At 41.1% G+C, this 17,865-nt stretch overlaps 1 protein-coding gene across 7 annotated transcripts in view; it reads right to left on the reverse strand.

Annotated features, from left to right (window-relative positions):
* Positions 1 to 1,619: 1,619 nt before the first annotated feature.
* Positions 1,620 to 17,865, reverse strand: part of RC3H1 (ring finger and CCCH-type domains 1) — a 65,153-nt gene continuing 48,907 nt past the window's right edge. The window contains exons 16-21 of one of the 7 annotated variants that reach the window (XR_014549878.1): positions 17,126 to 17,219; positions 16,869 to 16,998; positions 13,449 to 13,619; positions 12,280 to 12,386; positions 5,062 to 11,112; positions 1,620 to 4,988 (exon numbers count right to left, since the gene is read on the reverse strand). Coding sequence is in view for 6 of the 7 variants with exons in the window: in XM_083621559.1 (XP_083477685.1) it covers positions 10,959 to 11,112; positions 12,280 to 12,386; positions 13,449 to 13,619; positions 16,869 to 16,998; positions 17,126 to 17,219 (656 nt within the window). In the remaining variant the exon portion in view is untranslated. Of the gene's footprint in view, positions 11,113 to 12,279; positions 12,387 to 13,448; positions 13,620 to 16,868; positions 16,999 to 17,125; positions 17,220 to 17,865 lie in introns of all 7 variants that reach the window. The other 6 variants (XM_083621562.1, XM_083621561.1, XM_083621560.1 and 3 more) reach the window with 6 other exon arrangements.

The following is a 17,865-nucleotide window of genomic DNA, read 5'->3' on the forward strand; positions in this document are numbered from 1 at the left end:
GGGGAGAGGACTGGAAGGTGTAGGTGGAATAGCCCAATGACTGGGATGGGAAGAAGAGTGGGGAGAGACACAGGGCCTGCCTACATCATGCATTTCAGCTGCTTTAATAGAAGCTCCATCTCCCTGGGAACTCAAAGAGCTGTATTTCTGTTAGGAGGGCTAGGAATCTCCATCAGGCAATGCTCAGGGCCTCAACAAAACTATAGTTTCCAAGACACTTTTTGAAGAACCTGCAAGTTATGCAAGTTGGTTTGTGCCTCTGACAGAGTTGGGAGTCTGGATTGTCTTCGGTTGATTTTTGGCTGCATACACTGTTGTGGAGGGTGGGGTGATTAAAAAATCAATCCTCCCATCAGACAGAGAATATCTCCTCACTCACCCAGTTTAAGATATTCCCCCATTCTTCAGCAGGGTTTCTTTTCTTTCAACAAAGTAAGAGGTTCACATATCTGTCAAACAAAGCTTTCATAATAAACTGTCACACAGCAACATAGTGTCTGAGAGAAACTAAAACAACAGGATGAGGCAGTAATGAGAATTTATCTCTCTAACTGAGCTGAACTGAACACCCCAAGAGAGGGGCCAATTCCAGAGCACAACACAAAAGCCCCGCCCACCAGATGCCAGACATTCTACTATTCAAATTAGGCCCCAGTGTTTTCCTTACATACACACCATGCCCTGAATGTGCACATGCACACACCCAAATTCTGGGCACTGTAGTTTACCTCTCAGAGAGTTAAAATTCTCAGCAACCCTTAGCAAACTAGTGCACAGAAATCTGCTTCAAATGTGCTTTAAACGTATAAAACGCGTGCAGCCTGTAATGTATGTTTTGGGTAGGAGGGTTGCAAGCATATGCAATTGTTCAATGGGCCAGTGTTTGGTTTGTGCTGCTGAGCTCTGAATACTTAAGATTGTGCAATATTTGAGCATGTTGATGATGCCCTATATTCTCCAGAAGCAAGTCTGCAGAAATAATGTGATTAGCAGACTCCTAGTTTCAATCACATTTCTGAAGATACTGTGTTCTGCAACTTTCAAATGTCATTTCCAACGTCAAGCCTTACAAATGAAGCTTTTTTAGCTAGCCAGGTAAATGGTAGTAGCAATCCTATTGTTAACATCACTGCCTTTAACATTTTTGAGCTAGGTTTGCAGCAGTATAATTGGCTAGAGACCCAGTTCTAGGCTTGTGGAGGGGGTTTCCTAGGAAAGCTACCCTCAGGACTTCTCCTTAGTAACCCCCACTCCCATGTGCTTGTTTGCAGACCAGCAGATGGCCTGCCCAACAGTTAATGGCAGTGACAGCATCCTCTTAGCACTGCCCCCCCCCGGTTCCTGCCATAAGATTAGTGGGCTCTGATGAAACTCTGTGCTTGCCAGAGTTTGCTGTGCATTTGAATCCTCTGATTTTGTTTCATTCATTTTTATATGCTTTTATGTGTTCTTCATATTGCCATTTTACTTCTTTTAGGGTGTGTATTTAACAACATATTTGTTTTCACACTGTAGAAGACACACTTGAGGGAAGAAATAACTCAAACTAAAAACATATGTTGATAACAATAGCTGTCAAACCCGTAACCTCCAAGCAAATCACAAAGTCAATGAGCTCATTGCCTTGGAGTCTTCTTTATTATCACCAGCATCACTTTAGACAATTTTTTATTTTATTTTTTGTTAAATATACCTCTGCAGGGCACAATCACATACAATCAATACGATTGGTAAATTACATGAGCTCTATCCCAAGCATATATGCACCAAAATGTCAAAAAAGTTATTAAAAAATGAACTCCACCCAAAAAGGTGATAATGACTTAAGAATGTCTCGGGGAGACTGGTACAACCCTAAAAAGACCAAAGGAAACTTGGCTTAATACCCCCCACCCCCGCACACAACCATAAAGAATGCACACAGATAGAGAGAAATCCCACAACTGGAAATGGCTTGGGAAATGTGAGAGAGGCAGGTTTGATGAACAAAAGTAGGGAGTGAAATCTAGATCGAAGGCTGCAAGTCCATCAAAACTAATTTTAAAATGCCACCATGCTGCTGATAAGGTCGCCTTGAAGGAAAGGGGTCCATGGCTAGCAAAGAGGCTGCTTACATAGCAAGCAGAGACTGTAAGGCAATTGTAAACTCACAATAGGCAGCAGAGACTGAATTTAGGGATCTGTACAGAGCCTGAAACTGTGATCTGTCAAGACAGCCGGCAAAAAAGGGGGCGCTGCCAGTCTTGTTCCCCACTCCTAGCTGCCTGTATCTAATGCTAAGCTAGGGGGCTCTCCCTAACCAAATCCAGCCGTGGGATTCTGTTCCAGTTACACAATCTGGTTTTGGATGCCAAAGACTTGTGAGTATTGTCTGCCACAACAAACTAACATTAACGACAAGAGGGCACAGGGGGTGTCTTCTTGCAGGCATCCCATGACTTCAATGGGACTTGCATGTAGAAGACAATCCCGCCTACAAATGGTGCCCAAAGTCACTTTAACATACACAGAAGCAAACAAATTTTGTTTATAGCAAACACCAAATACTCCACAGGATTCTGTTTTTTATATATATAAAAGATATGTATACATGTAACATCAGCATATCTAATACTTTTGAGAGAGAGAGAGAGAGAGAGTGAGAGAGAGAGAGAGATTCTGCATTTAAGCATATGTTTTTCTTTTGGTAAAAAAACCCCAAACTTTTGCCTCCAAAATTAGATACTTTTTTGTATGTGGGGAGAAAAGCATCAGGCGGTCATAAATACATAAGTTATTTAGATATAGGCAACATCAGAACAGAAGCTACCCAGTAAATGGCAACTGTAGCTATTAAGGAACTTCTAAGATACTATCATAATGAAAGCTGAGAGTGTTTGCTGTCTTTCAGAACCAGAGCCTTATGCTTGTAGCTTAAGAAATCAAAAAGCAATTTTTTGCCATAATAAATAATTAAAACACTGTGAGTCCATTGGCAAATCCAGCACAATGTTTACCACAGGAATCCCACTGAAGCAGTGAAGGAAAGGAGCCATTTTCTTCTCCTTGTTACTTTGGATGTCATCAATATGTCCTCTCAATGAGCTACCCTTTTAATAAGTACAGAACTGTCTCTGGGTTGATTTGGTGAAATAGGAAATTATTTGGTGTTTTTAAATGATGACTATTAGGCAACTGATCCTGAAAAGGGTGGAGTGCCTTTCCTCCAGAGCTGCGTATCAACCCAAGACCAGCAATTACACCAGAAACCATTTGGTGATGCAGGGACATAGCTAATCTCATGCAGTTTAGTTTACTCAATCAAGGCCATTGCTTTTAGTGTGCCTGGTTAAAAGCACAACTGTGAATTTTGAAAAGATTTGTCTGTTGTGTTTTCCATATAGGGGAGTGGGAGAAAAGAATTGGAGGTGGGAAATTCTGTACCAGAATCTCAGTAGCTTGGTTTACACATTACATCAAATCATAATGTAAAAAACCCTATTACTTCATGCTTACTTACCGTGTTCCTGCCACAGATAAAAACAAGCCAGACTCTGGTTTGTTATACTGTCCAAACCTGGGCTTGTGGTTTGCTTCCTCCAAATAAACCATGAGTGGCAAGCCTGGAGCCAGTCTTGGTTACAGCGCATGGTTTGGAGTAGACAAACCACAGGCTGGGTTCAGAGGACATGACCAGCCACGTTCTGGCTTGTTTTATCTGTGGTGTGGCGACAGAAGCAGGGAGAAGTGCCACTGGAACTTGTGAGCAAGGTGCAATGCCCTGCTCCTCATTCACACAAAACCAGTTTGTTTTACACGGAGATATAGAGTCCTGTGTTAACTGGACCCTATCAAGCTAAACCTTAGCATTACAAGAATTAGCCTCTACAAATCCTGAGCTTATGCACTCATTTCCTCCTCCAGAATGGTGGCAAGAAGATGACTAGAAGTTTATTCTTCCCATTCAGATGAGCCAGTTTACCTGTTGTCCAAACCGTATACAGTAATTAAACTTAACTATGATTCAACGACAGAAGCCTGGCTACTAACTATGGTTTGAAGCTGGCTTGCCTCAAAAAAGGGGTAAGAAAAGAAAGTTAAGATTAAGCACTTTTTCTTGGTGCAGACAACATGGGTGATATTCTACTAATATTTACTTAAATTCATTAAATTTAATGCACCATTAGAAGAATTACACAAGGACAATTTTTTAAAAGATGATTTCACTGCAATTTGGGTTGACAATAGATTTTATGAGTATAGCCAAACATGGCAATCTTCTGGCACTCACTCCTCATACTGTATGGTTTCCTAACCCCCTTCTCTTGGTGAACAAGGCTCATCTGTGGGAAAAATAATCCTTATACCACTAGGTGGTGCTATAGTTATATGAATATTTTGAATAAAGGTTTAATTATTTTTATTACTTCAATCCATCTCAAAGCATTATTTAAGAATTTGCACTATATTTTGGGTTTTTTTCCCATTTTCTGTGTGTATTGTGATTTAGTATATATTTTTTATAGTTTGATTTGTTTGTCATATGCTTTTCTGATTTTGTATGTTACATTGGCCTAATACCAAATCAGTTATTGTGTAAGCTGCTACTATGGAAATTCCAGCTTAGGTGTTTTACAGGTCCTGTAGTCTTACGGATAAAAAAAATAAAATAAAAACATTAAAAAATTAATAATAGGAGAAAGTCAGGTCCATTAATTTCAGTGGGTCTACTCTGCACAGAACTTCATGGCACGATGCAGATAATCTAAAACTGAAAGCTTTTGAATGCCTCTCTGCAGCTGTTCCCAGGAGAATGCAAACTCAAGGCTTACACAGGCTTTTTCTTGTAATGCTAAACATAGTTTAGCACTATGTCTGAATGAGGCCACTGATATACCTTTTTAAGTTCTTTCTAGAGCAAGTCAGTACACAGATTTGCTTCATAAGATGGAGTCAACTGCTGGTATTAGTCATTCACTTTCCTATAGTGGGTGGAATTCAATGCAGCACTAAGGAGATGGTTCCATCAAGGCAAGCATTTCTTTCTGCCTGCCTAAGGGCTTCTTTTCCCCCCCTGCAGACTCTTCTAGGGGTTCTCTCAACCCTCCAGAGCAGGTTGGAGGAAGGTGCAGGGGGAAGGAAGCCTCGTGACACTAACGTGCCCTGGCTTTGGTTAACAGAACCAGGTAGTTGAATCTGCCGTTCATAATCAATTTCGTACTTCACAAGACACAGCGTGCCAAGCAAATATCTGGGGTTGTTGGACCACAGTTAGGTGATCCTGTCTGCCCCTTTAGATATTTTGAGGCAAGGAAGAGTATGCAGCTGCTAGCTTTCCTTCCACTGGTCTACTTGCCTACCATCCACTTCCATGTAAGGTAAAACTGTGGTCTGTTTATAACAACAGGCAGGGCATGGGGGCAGATGAGAGGCTCAGGATGGGAGATGCATCTGTGGTATAATTTCTTCTGCTGCCTCCAGATCTTAAATGAACAGGTTGGATCTCAAGAATACAACTTGGCAAATCTAGCACTGGAAAAAGTTCCCTTCCATAGACAGAAATATTTGCAAATGCGTAGAACATAATGTAAATTCCACTATGAACATACTGATGAGATATGGGGAAATGACTGAAGAGTGACCTCCTTGAGGCCATTTATTTTTAAAAAGCCCATGCCTGCTAAGTTAGTGGAACTATGAAACCAAGTGCTTTTTGATTACATATGCTTGTCTTTATGGATTCATGTATTAATTGGTCAGAATGAAAGAGGCTTCTATATAGCTTTGGACATGCAGAAAAATGGTATAATGTGTCTAAGATACAACTCAATACACTTTCTGCAGCCAAGTACCACAGAGCTACCTGTGCAGTCAGCATGTGCAGTGTGTTTGCATGCATTTGCTTCTGCATTTAACTACATCTGGTGCTACTTCTACTAAAATTCTTCAAGCTCCCTTATATTTATTTTTACTAGACCTCAATAGAAAATTTCAAGCAGGAATAATGACAGTAAACAATAACTTTTTCATAAGCCCTTTTTTGTTGCAAATTGTAACTTGATGTGTGATGGGAGAGTATTCAAGCATTAAAAAAAATAGAAAAGGGGATATATAAATGGCTGCAAATTTAATGAGGCTTAAACACACCACTTCCAAAATCTAATAATTTATCATCACTGAATGTATTTTTGTAAGGCTCAACAGTCATAAGCTTTTAGACATATTTACCAGTGTTAAGAGCTGAAAACACAGAAACCAAGTTCAATAAAAACTGGCTAAACCAGTAGGATGAATAAAATAAAAATAACCCACCCCCACCCCCAAAAAAACCAACACCCAAGAGTAAAGCACAAGTCTTTGGCTCTCCTTGAACAAAAAGCAAACAAACCCAAAAAAACAAACAAAACCAAAAAAAGGTATTTCCCACATTTATACAGACCCCCCATTTGCCTACCAGTAGGGGCAATATCACATTTGTGCATCACTGAGTAATAACACCATTAGAAAAGGCAACTTCACAGAAGTTATTGGCTAAGCGAATTCATTTGAATGCTCTATTTTGAGGCAGCAAGCTTTTGACTGGTGCATGATCAGGGAGGGTGACAGGCACATCTACAGAAGGAAAAGGAACAGAAGCAGAAGAAGCTAGGGCAGTTAAATTAGAATGGGTACTGCAAAAAGCATTTAAGTTATCCTGTAAATCCTTCATAAACCTTTTACAGAATTAAATTTTGCTCTAACCGCCAAGGTTACCTAGGGCAACAAAGGACATCCAGATCAAAATGCTCTAATAAGGTTTAAAGTGAACAGGGTGTTGTAAACAACAAAGTGGAAAGAAAGGAGTAATCTACAGAATTGTTCATTAATAAAAGCTATTAACATTGTATGCTAAATGTATCAGAGAAAAATAAGCCAAAACTTAAGCACAGTATACAGGAACAGTGGAGGAGGATGCTGTAAAGGTTTGTTGACTATTGTGAAATACATCTATGTCTGTTTGCCTATTTCCTCATTGCTATAAGGCATCCAGAGTACAAAGGTTACAAAGCTAGCGTCAAGAGAAGTGGAGTCTGGATCCCATGGACAGTTTAAAAGTCTAGTGTGTTATGATGTTTCTCTTAAAATTGAGAGAAACCGTATGAAAGGGGGGCGGGAACTAGTCCACTGGTGAAACAGCAACACCAGCAAACGTCTCTCTATTTCTCAAGTTTATGAATCTCCAAGCTCAAAAGATTCAGAAAAGAGCTTTTTGAATGCCACTAGAATATAGATATTTCTCAGGTTTCAATATTTTCTATGTCTCCTTTACAAAGAAGGAAGGATTCACTGCCAACCAGCTCCTCACCTTAAATAGTGCTGAAAAGTCCTAGCAAACTAATTTAGGAAAACTAATTATAAAAGAACAAACTAGATGAACTACAGAATTAGATTCTTCTACTTGAAAGCCAGTACACTTCACCAAAAAGTCACTGAAAAAGCCTTTTCCTAATTCCTTATGTGCTCACCTTTGTTGAGTAAATCTTTGCACCAAAAAATGAGGGAAACAGGAAACTCAGCCAAGATCAATGTGGTTTGAAAAGATTAAACAAAAACCTTTGCTTGTGCAAACAGGACATTAACCTGGATAGGACACTGTGCACAGAGTACAGCCTGGGTGGGGGGATGACACAAATATTGAGAGATCTAATTTTAAAGCTCACATTCAGAGCGCGTACTTTTATAGTAGAAGCTTCTCAGTATCAGCAATGGCATTTTCCTCATGTTCTGCCCATTCTTCCACGTGCTCAACGAATACACACATGGCAGGGTGATTAAGCCTCTGTGCAAACTGCTTTTTGCAATGTCCCTAAGCAAACAGACAAGCCTCGGTGTATACACTTTGTACAGCCGTGGGCAAATTTCACAGACTAGTGAATGCATGTAGATCAGGGTGGCTGGACTTGCCGCCATGATGCTGCTCCCCTATACCAAGGGTGAACCATCTTTTTGGCCCAGTGAGGCAGATCCTTCTCTCTCCTTCCCCATGGGCCAACACTGACAGGTTGGTGAGGCCACCCACCCTCCTGTCAAAGTTGGCCCACAGAGGTGCAAAAAGATCGTGAGCAACACATCAGCTGATGCAGCCGTAGTCCCACCTCGCCTTCTGCAGGCTTTACGCGTGCAGCTGTCCGCTGGGTGGGGGTTGTCTTGCTTTCTGCAAGGATCAGCTGCCTGTGCTGGTTGCCTGCAGAGGGTGAAGCAGAAACTAGTCAACACAGCGGAACTAAGCAGGACGGAGGTCCACCTCCTATCAGGTGACATCACCTGCTCACCAGAGTGCTGTCACCTGATTGTCAAGTGGGTGTGCTTTATGAAATATAGTCTCATGGGCCAAATTAGAATCTTGGACAAGCCCAAATTGACCCATGGGCCAGAGGTACTCCACTCCTGCCCTTTCTGCATGTTCACAGTATGCACATTAAAATGACTGAGAAGTGCTGAAGTCTCTCTTCCCTGAAGTTAGAAAATTTTCTGTATATGAAATTATTCTAAAAGAAAGCCGATTTTTCTCTTTTTTCAAGTTAGGCTCTCTCTGGAGGGGAAGATCTTTAAAAGATTGCTACATAATTTATGTACAAGGTTAACTAAATTTTGTTTTCTTGCAAACAAAGATGAGATTTTGGGCCAGGCCCTTCATAGACCTGATTCATTCAAAGGAGTTCCTGTGTTGTGAGAAATAAGAATAATAGCACTTACAAGCAAAGTTAGCTTGTTTCAGTGCTCTCCTGATATTACTCTTGCTTTACCGCACCAGGAAAGGCAGAAAGGTGTGATGGGCTCCCTCAAGTGAACAATTTTCATCAAGAAAAGAAAGTATTTCTATCTAGACTTCAGTGGAAAGCAGGGCCAGAGGAAAGAAAGGTAGTGCGAAAGGAGAATTTTTTTCCCTCATGTTAAAATTCTGATAGAGTGGTGTGTGAAGTTAAGAGAAGCTGAAGATGATTGTTAAAATGCCTTTGAGATATATTTTCTCAGTGCCTCTACCTCCCAGATGTTTTATAACAGCTGCACTCATGTGAAAAATTCTTAAAACATACCCAATATATATACAGATATAACTACATATATGTGTATATATACATACATATATAGATAATTTTTATTTAAATAAAAAAATGAATGCTCGAATCCCAAGCCAATACATGTATCAAATTTTTGGCCAGCCAGGTCTGTAGGGCATAATCAAATTCAATGTGAAATAGTATATAAATGCGGTGCCTTGACTGGGCAAATTAAATAATCACTACTCAACAGAGTCTTCTGCTTGGACTCTCCTACTGGTAGGCAACAGGGGGGCTGTATCCCCCCATTTTGTTCAATGTAACAGTAAGACAGATGCAAAATAGCTGAAGGTTGCTATGACCTCAACAAGGGTTTAAGGGAAGAAAAACAACCTAAAACAAGATTAATAAACTTCTGCTTTTACCCAACCAAAGCAATGCTTCAACTTATTACATAACCAGTGCTTTCTGAGTTTTAGTAGTCTAATCCATAATGGGAGAAGTAGGCTTAAGAGATGTGTGGGAGCTTTTGCAATGGTTTCCACTTGGAGCATCTCTACCTACATATAACTTGGAGGGAAAGAGGAGGAAGTCAAATTATGCACAGCACAAGTAAGACCACTGCCTGCAACAGTGGCATTTTAAGGACAATCTTAAATGCAATGACGTATGCAGCAAGAAGAAAGGTTTTCATCCCATCTAGATCCTGAAGGGTGTTGCTGTGGAGACAGAGTTGCTGAAAGTAAATCTAAGGAGTTTTATTATCTTGTCAATCTCTCCCATTACTCAGAGAAAGCCTTCACTCTCAGAGACAATACAGCAGAGATAGGCAACTCCCCCACCCCAAGACAGACCAGGGACAACCAAGAGCAGCTTTGGATGCAATAACGATGCAGAGGGAACACAAAGTAAAGGGCCTGCACTTCCTGTCTTCTTGCTTCTCTCCATCCCACCCAAACTATAACTTCTACAGTTCTCATCTTGGGCAGATGCAGCAGCTTTCCCTGCATTAGGATATCATGCAGTCCCCATCCTTCCCAGAAACCAAAGTTAACACAGAGGCTGTGCTTTAGACCTGACAAAGAAGCAGAGAGACCCAAATTTCTCAACCTGACCCATCTCTGACAACTGAAGCCATTCCACACTGCAGTTTAGGCGCTGTTTTTAATCTGCAGAAGAAGTGCAATGGCTGCCTTTCAAGCGTGCTGGGATCAATCAGTATTAGCCAATTTATGCTGCCTCACCAGAAATGGAACAGCTATTTCATTCTTATTCATGTAAACAGATCTCCTTGTTGAGGTGATGAATACATGCTTTACAAACTGAAGTTAAAAACCTATCATGCTTAGAAAAATACAATGGATAACGGTGATGTCCTGGCATGCTTAAAGAGAGTTACTTTCAGAAACTCTGCAACACATTTTCTGACAAGGCAATTGAGAGCTTCCTCCTCCATTGCAACACTTCCTATTTTCTTTTCAAACTCACACAAAGCAGTGGTGAGTGAGACTGTTTTGAAGGGAGAAGAAAAGAGGAAATTATACACTGGGTATGTAATAATACCAAAATAAAAGAGAAAACCTACCTCATTAAGATCATACAATTAATCAAACAGAGTGTGTGTATATATATTTATATATATAATATCTGTTTCTTTTAAAGCCCTGGCATTCAAGGCATCCAAAGTTATTAAAATAAAGTTCATTCACAGAACAAAAACAAATTTAATCTGAGTTGCTTGCAGATACTGCTAATTTTCATTTTTTTAATTAAAAAATGTGTTAATGTGAACTATGTGCAGGGTTTGTTCTAGTAGTGGTGTTGTGCACATTGTCTCAGGACCTGCCATTGTTGCAGCTCTTGCTCAGTGTCTCCCATTATATCCCAAGGAGGGGTAAAGGTGACCCCAGACAGAAATGGAGAGATGCTTTTGTTCCTTCAGGGAGCAGATGTAGGTGCTGCTCCTGTCCTCTGGGCATCCAAGTCGCCTCCTCCCGCTTCAGTATCTTCCGACAAGCTCAGAGCTGCAGTTTTGCTTGAGAGGAGGCCAATGCTGTCTTGCGCTGGAGCTGCTCCATTTGGAACATCACTGCTGAAGAACGCCAAAAAGGGAAATTAACAGTGAAGACAGTCAGGGAGAGAAAGAAAGAAACTGAATAAAGTTTTAGAAAAAGAACAATATTGAGAAGACATTCTGAATACAGTTGGCCATGGTCTTCCAAGTGGCCACTATCAAAGACAATCAAAAGATCAGTTCCGGCTGGTAAAATACAGAATACTCTAAATACAAATTCAGTGAAGAGAGATTATGCATTCTGAAGGTAGTGGAACTGGTTTTAACTCACATTTGCTGCGTTCCACTGTATCAGTTTTCTAGGCAAGGCAAGGCACGTGGGTGGAAGCAAATTCCACATATAGTCGTACCTCGGAAGTTGAACAGAATCCATTCTGCAAGCCTGTTTGACTTCCAAAATGATCGGAAACCAAGGTGTGGCTTCCGATTGGCTGCAGGAAGCTCCTGCAGCCAACTGGAAGTCGCAGAAGGTGTTCGGGTTCCAAAGAACATTCACAAACCGGAACACTCACTTCCGGGTTTGTGGCGTTTGGGAGCCAAAACGTTTGAGTCATAAGGCGTTCGCCAACCAAGGTATGACTGTACTTTAGAATGCATTTCTATGTTTAGACATAAAACAATAATAAATCACCGAAACAAACGGAACACACAAGAAAAAGAGAATATATTGCCATGTTTATTTTAATATCTTTAATCTGCCTTGTTAAGTTGCATCTGTTTGGACCTTCCATCTCCATTTAGGGAGCAGAACCCCAATAGTGTAATATGTTACAACCACTAGAAGAAGAAGAAGAGTTTGGATTTGATATCCCGCTTTATCACTCCCTATGGAGTCTCAAAGCGGCTAACATTCTCCTTTCCCTTCCTCCTCCACAACAAACACTTTGTGAGATGAGTGAGGCTGAGAGACTTCAGAGAAGTGTGACTAGCCCAAGGTCACCCAGCAGCTGCATGTGGAGGAGCGGAGATGCGAACCCGGTTCACCAGATTACGAGTCCACTGCTCTTAACCACTACACCACGCTGGCTCAAAGCGGAGCATAGACAGAGGTGGTAACTGGGCAAAATAAGTTTGACAGGCTACTGTGTGCTCTGTGACTGCATATATTTGCATGGTGATAGTGGTCCTGTTGTGACCCACCTTGGATCAGGCTGTGACCCACCAGTTGAAGACCAGTGCTATTACCTGAATGTAAGTGCAACATCCTCAGCTGGTACCTTGCTTTGCTGTCCATTTTCTGTCTGCTTACTGGCACTCACTTTGCTTTTCACTTCCAATGAAGACTGACTCTCCTAGGGAAAGAATAGGAATACCTACAGTTCACTAAATGTAGGTAAGATGTCTTCTATGCTTGTTTCACAGATGAGGAATAGGATAATTGTAAAACCACTGCACAGACCAACTGACACAAAAGCCACAGGGCAAGGGAACATCTGAGACATATCTGCCCTATCCATTTGTTCAGGATACACAAAAGCACATGTATCAAGCAGCAAAGGCTAAAGCATTCTAACATCACAGGCTTGAAAACCACTGCCCCATTTCCAAATGCCAGCTAACAGGTGTTGTGCCCAGGCTGCAACACAGTGCATGCAGTGGTACAGTTTTGAACTGCAGAAGCTCATCATGAGATCTTCTAGCCATGCTCCCTAGGAGAGTCTAAATATGTAACTGTGGTGATCCATTTTATGATAAATTTTATAGGGATCAGCTGACAATTATATAATAGTGAGCTGGCAAAGGTGGTGTATTTGTCAGCATATGGAATTTGGCTGAGGAGACCTGGGCTCATATCCCTGATCTGTCAGGTGACATGGCCGCAATCTGATGGATTGGTGCTTACTTCTGACTGCACGTGTTCAACTTGTATCACACAATAAGAATTAACAAAAAGATATTTAGTCCGCTGAAATGCAGCCTTTAGCTTTCAATTAGAAACACATGCAATCATGCAAAGTAATATTACTATTTAAACTGCTAGTGTGAGATAGGAATACCCACCAAGGAAAGAGTACCTGCCCTCTGCTTGATTACTTTCCTCATTCTCCAATTTACTCTATGCTAATCTGTCCCAAATAGTAGTACAACTTGAAAGCCTCGTTATCGCCTCATTCACTTGCCAAGGGGGGCGGGGGTGAGTCTTTCAATTACCCTGGCACTCTAACACTATATAAAATATGATAAAGGAAAACAAAGCCTGAAAAGCTACAGAAGTCAGAATATTTAAAATCACTGTAGTCTCAAAAATAAGAAGAGTTAACTCTGGCAGCTGTTATCTAGAATAACACCTTTGTGTGAAGAAGCAACAGGAGTTTCTTTTTCAGTCTCCTCTGCTCGCCCTACAAAACACTCACCATGCTCAGCTCCCGGGTTCTCTTCCCGATCTCCCTCTCCACCTGGTGCAGCTCCAAGCTCAGCTGTTCACTTGAGATCATTCCAGGCCACTTGGGAGGTGGCGGTGGGGGCTGCGGCTGGCCTGCCAAGGGGGTCGCCTCCCTCTGCAACAGCAGCCTGTTACTAACAGCCTAAATGCATAAAGCGAAGCACACACACAACTGAGCACAGAAAGAACACCATGCAGACACGAGGATGAGGCCAAACTTCAGGAGTATTGCTTGGTTCCCAAAACCCAACCTTCCTTCCTCTCATGTGAAATACACAAATTGGTCATTACTCCCAAGAATGTTTCACATACACATGAAGATAATCTTAAATCAGAAATACAGTTGAGACAAAAGCAAACAGCACTGGCGTAAGGCGTTCATTGCTGAATCAGGCCAAGGGTTCATTTAGTTCAGCACTCTCTGGGAGGAGGCAGCCAGGAGCATCTGGAAAGCTCACAAGCGAGAAAAGATAGCGAGCAACATCCTGCTGTTTCCCCCCAAAATTCAGAGATATACTTGGAACACAGAGGTTCCATTTAACTGTCACAGTTATTAGCAAGTTCTTTGTGAAGCTATCCAAGCTAGATGCCATCACTCCTTCTTGAGGTAGTGAATCCTAAAAGGTAATCTGATGTTGTCTGAAGTACCGTGTTCTTTTCTCTGTTCTGTCCCTACAGTCCACAGATTTCATTGCGTGACTGAAAGAGAAGCATGGTTGTGTCTCCTGTTTAAACTTTGTGAAAAAATCTGGCATGTGCAGGGATTGGCCACCTTGCTCAAGGCATCTCACCGATTGTCTGTAATCAAGTTTACTACATGCTGGTGCTGTGGTGGAGCTGAAACCAACATCTGACTGTAGTCCTGAAACCCCACTCACCCACATCCTGGTTTTGAAGCAGTGGCTTTCTGTGATTTCTTGGAAGCTTACTAGAGGTTGGTTAATGAGGAGGTGATGGCAGTTAAGCTTCCTTAAAATATAGTTTCCCTATCACCAGTGATCTTCTCTTGCAACCTGTAGTTGCAGGAGTGGTGCTCATAATTTAAGAAGTGTTCATAAAGGGCAGCAGTGAGGCCAAATAGGCTTGGTAATCAGCTGACTGCATCCTAGAACATGCTCCATGTTACTGAGCAGTGCACAGGAGCCTGCAGCAAATCATTCAATGTTGAATGAGTTGCTCCTAGCCTGAGAACCACTGTTCTAAAACGAATTATTTCTGCCTAATTTGCACTGATTTGGACCTAGCTGAACAAATAAAATATAAGCATGTTGGTATCTAAATGACATCTGAAATTAAGAAATGAATTATATACGTATATGAAAATGTGTTTGAATGATTTCATCTTAAAAGTCTTGGCACTGAAGCAATATTTCAGAAATGTCTGTCACAAAACAGTTACAAGTATCTTTGGTCTTTGTTTTTAACTTGTATATTATCTAGTGCAATATTAGGTAACTAAAACAACAACAACAACAACAACAGAGAGTAACAGTCATGTGGGTATTTTCAAACCATCCAATACTCCTCCATTGCACCATCAGCAAAGACATGCATGCCAAAAGTAAGCACCTATTTCTCTTTTGTTCTTGAACAAGAGCACAATATTGCCAACAAATGCATCTTGCACACGGTGGATAAAAATCAATGATTTTTTAAAAAATGTGGGTTTTTAAAATTTAAATCAGATTTTATTGACTTAAATCAGATTTTTAAAATAAAATGCTTTTGGAGGAAAAATCTTTTTAAAGATAGTTTTCTATTTACCGTATTTTTCGCTCTATAGGGCGCACTGGCCCATAGGAAGCACCTCATTTTTGGGGGGACGGGGGGAAATGAATAAAAAAAAATATTCCCCCCCAGCCTCGGGACTGGGGCGGGGGAAGCCCGAGCTTCCCCTGACCCCAGCCCCCAGAACAGGCTGCTATCCGCAAGCCTTGCGAGCCCGGCGGCAACTCCCGCTGGGCGCGCAAGGCTTGCGGACACCTGCGCGAAGCACGGGGCGTCCTCCGGAGGGCGCCCCGTGCTCCAAGCTGCAGGCTGCTGCCCGCAAGCCTTGCACGTCCGCGGGAACTCCCCCCGGGCGCGCAAGACTTGCGGATAGCTTCCTGAAGCCTGGAGAGCGAGAGGTGTCAGTGTGCACCGACGCCTCTCGCTCTCCAGGCTTCAGGGAAAGCCTGCATTCGCCCCATAGGACGCACACACATTTCCCCTTCATTTTTGGAGGGGAAAAAGTGCGTCCTATAGGGTGAAAAATACGGTAAGTTACATTATAGTCCAAATGCTATTCATCAGGAAATAAGGATTTGTTTTAAGTTTTTAATGTGTGCTAAAACTCAGTCTAAGGTTTTTTTTAATTGTTTAACCACATCAGTTAACAAACATGGATACATATGCTATAATATTATTGTTTTAGTTAAATAATTTTTTAAAATTGTTATTAAGGAAATGATTATTTTTCTCCTTCCAATAAAATACAGCAGAAAAGTTGTCCAAATATAAACAATAATTTCATAATTACCTGTCTTTGTATTTCTAATAGTATAATCAAATCATTAATTTTTGATGGAACTGTAAAAACTACTCTGCAAATTTATTATTCCAAAAATGAAACCTTCATCTGGTTGTAAATATTAAGATTATACCAGCAAGAATGAGTCTTTCTGTTAAAAAATGATTAAAATCAAGTCTTACTGACTAGAAATTTAAATCGATTTGATTTAAATCAAATCCACCCTGATCCTGCATCTATCAGGCCTTCCTAAAGTCAGGCCTTCCTAAAATGAAGACTGCTTGTGATTGCCACTGCAGAAAACCTGAATTGAGGTAGCTGTAAACCCCCAAATAGGCAGCCACAATCTCTCACTGGTTTACTTTGCAAGAACACTTCTATTCTGGGATGACTATGAGCTACAGGTATCATTAGTGTTCATTGCTGTTGTCAGAAACATAAATTTTCACCCTAAGAAATCAATTCAACTGTAAGATATACAATATGATTTTTCAATAAATTGTGTATAACCATTGTTCAGCCTTAGACAGTATGGGAAGATAAGGCCAACAAAAAATTATATAGGAAGCTCATTACCCAATATACCACTACTTTGAAGACCAGAAAAATACAACAATAAAGTGTGTGAGAGAGAGAGAGAGTGGGGGGGGGGGAATATAAAAGAATACAAAATCAGGCAACGGCAGTATTGGATGCTAGCATCTTTTGTAACTTTTAACCACACTTGAAATTCCTAAAAGTTATGAAAACATATATAACAGAATAAGAGGAAAATAAATTATATTCCCACTGCGCTCTCTCTCTCTCTCTCTCACACACACACACACACACCCAGTTTCTCAAGCCCCTTACTGCAAAAAGATTGGGGATACAAGCACCCACCTCCAGTCCTCGTGTCTGCTGGCTAATCTGATGGTTCAGCTGCTGCAGTTCAAGTCGAAGCTGCTGTTCCCTCTCCGACGAGGGCAAAGGCTTCCCATGGCCAGCCACGTCTGTCATGGACAATCTCTCCCTTTGATGACAGAGAATTTATTGGAAAAAGAAGCAAATGTTTCAGTTCTCTCTTTTCAAGGCGTTAGGAAAAACAAAAAACTTGTATAGTATGTTCACCTCAACACAGCAGGTTTGGATACTCTTACCTGTCACTAGGGCGTCCCTGAGAAGAAGGTATGTTTTGATGGGGTGAATATGGCGAACCTCCCCATGCACTGTGTGTTTCATAAGGGCTGTAATCTACAAAGCAATTGGAAAGGTCTATTAAAAAGTGCTGATTCAAATGACTTATATTAATGGCAGAGAAGATGAAGTTGCACAGTTGCTAAGGCAATGTATGTAATAGTAACTGATTTTTCTTTGCTTTTGTGAAAAAAATGTATGTTGAAGAAAGTCTGCAAAAATACTGACAGACCTGGGTCATATTTTCCTCTCCTTTTAAAACAGCCACCATAAAATGTTTGGTGGCTGGGATGGGAATGGAGGAAAAGAACAAACAGCAGTTGAACAACACCACAGAGAATGTTGGAGACCTTTAAAATACCCATTCCAGCTTTCAAAAAAGAAAGATAGGACTGCAGAGGGAGCAAAAAAACTCATTACTTCTAGCCTGGGAGAAGACTGCTTACGTAGGCAATCTACCTTACGAGAAATCTACCTACTAGGAAAGAATCATCTTCATGCTGACTTATGCATAACATTTAGAATTTGCTTGTATGTCACTAAAAGGCTCGCTCACAGGTTTGCCACAGTGAGTATGCTGAATAAGTGGCAGTGCAGCAGGGCCATGTATCCACTTGGTGCAATGTATGTACCAAATGCCTCCATTTGCTTCTCTGCCCAAACTGCCCCTGTGTAACCTGAGCTCCCACCTACTTCATGCTGC

The sequence above is a fragment of the Podarcis filfolensis genome, assembly GCF_964270895.1.
Source record: "Podarcis filfolensis genome assembly, chromosome: 6".
NCBI classification, from domain to species: domain Eukaryota; kingdom Metazoa; phylum Chordata; class Lepidosauria; order Squamata; family Lacertidae; genus Podarcis; species Podarcis filfolensis.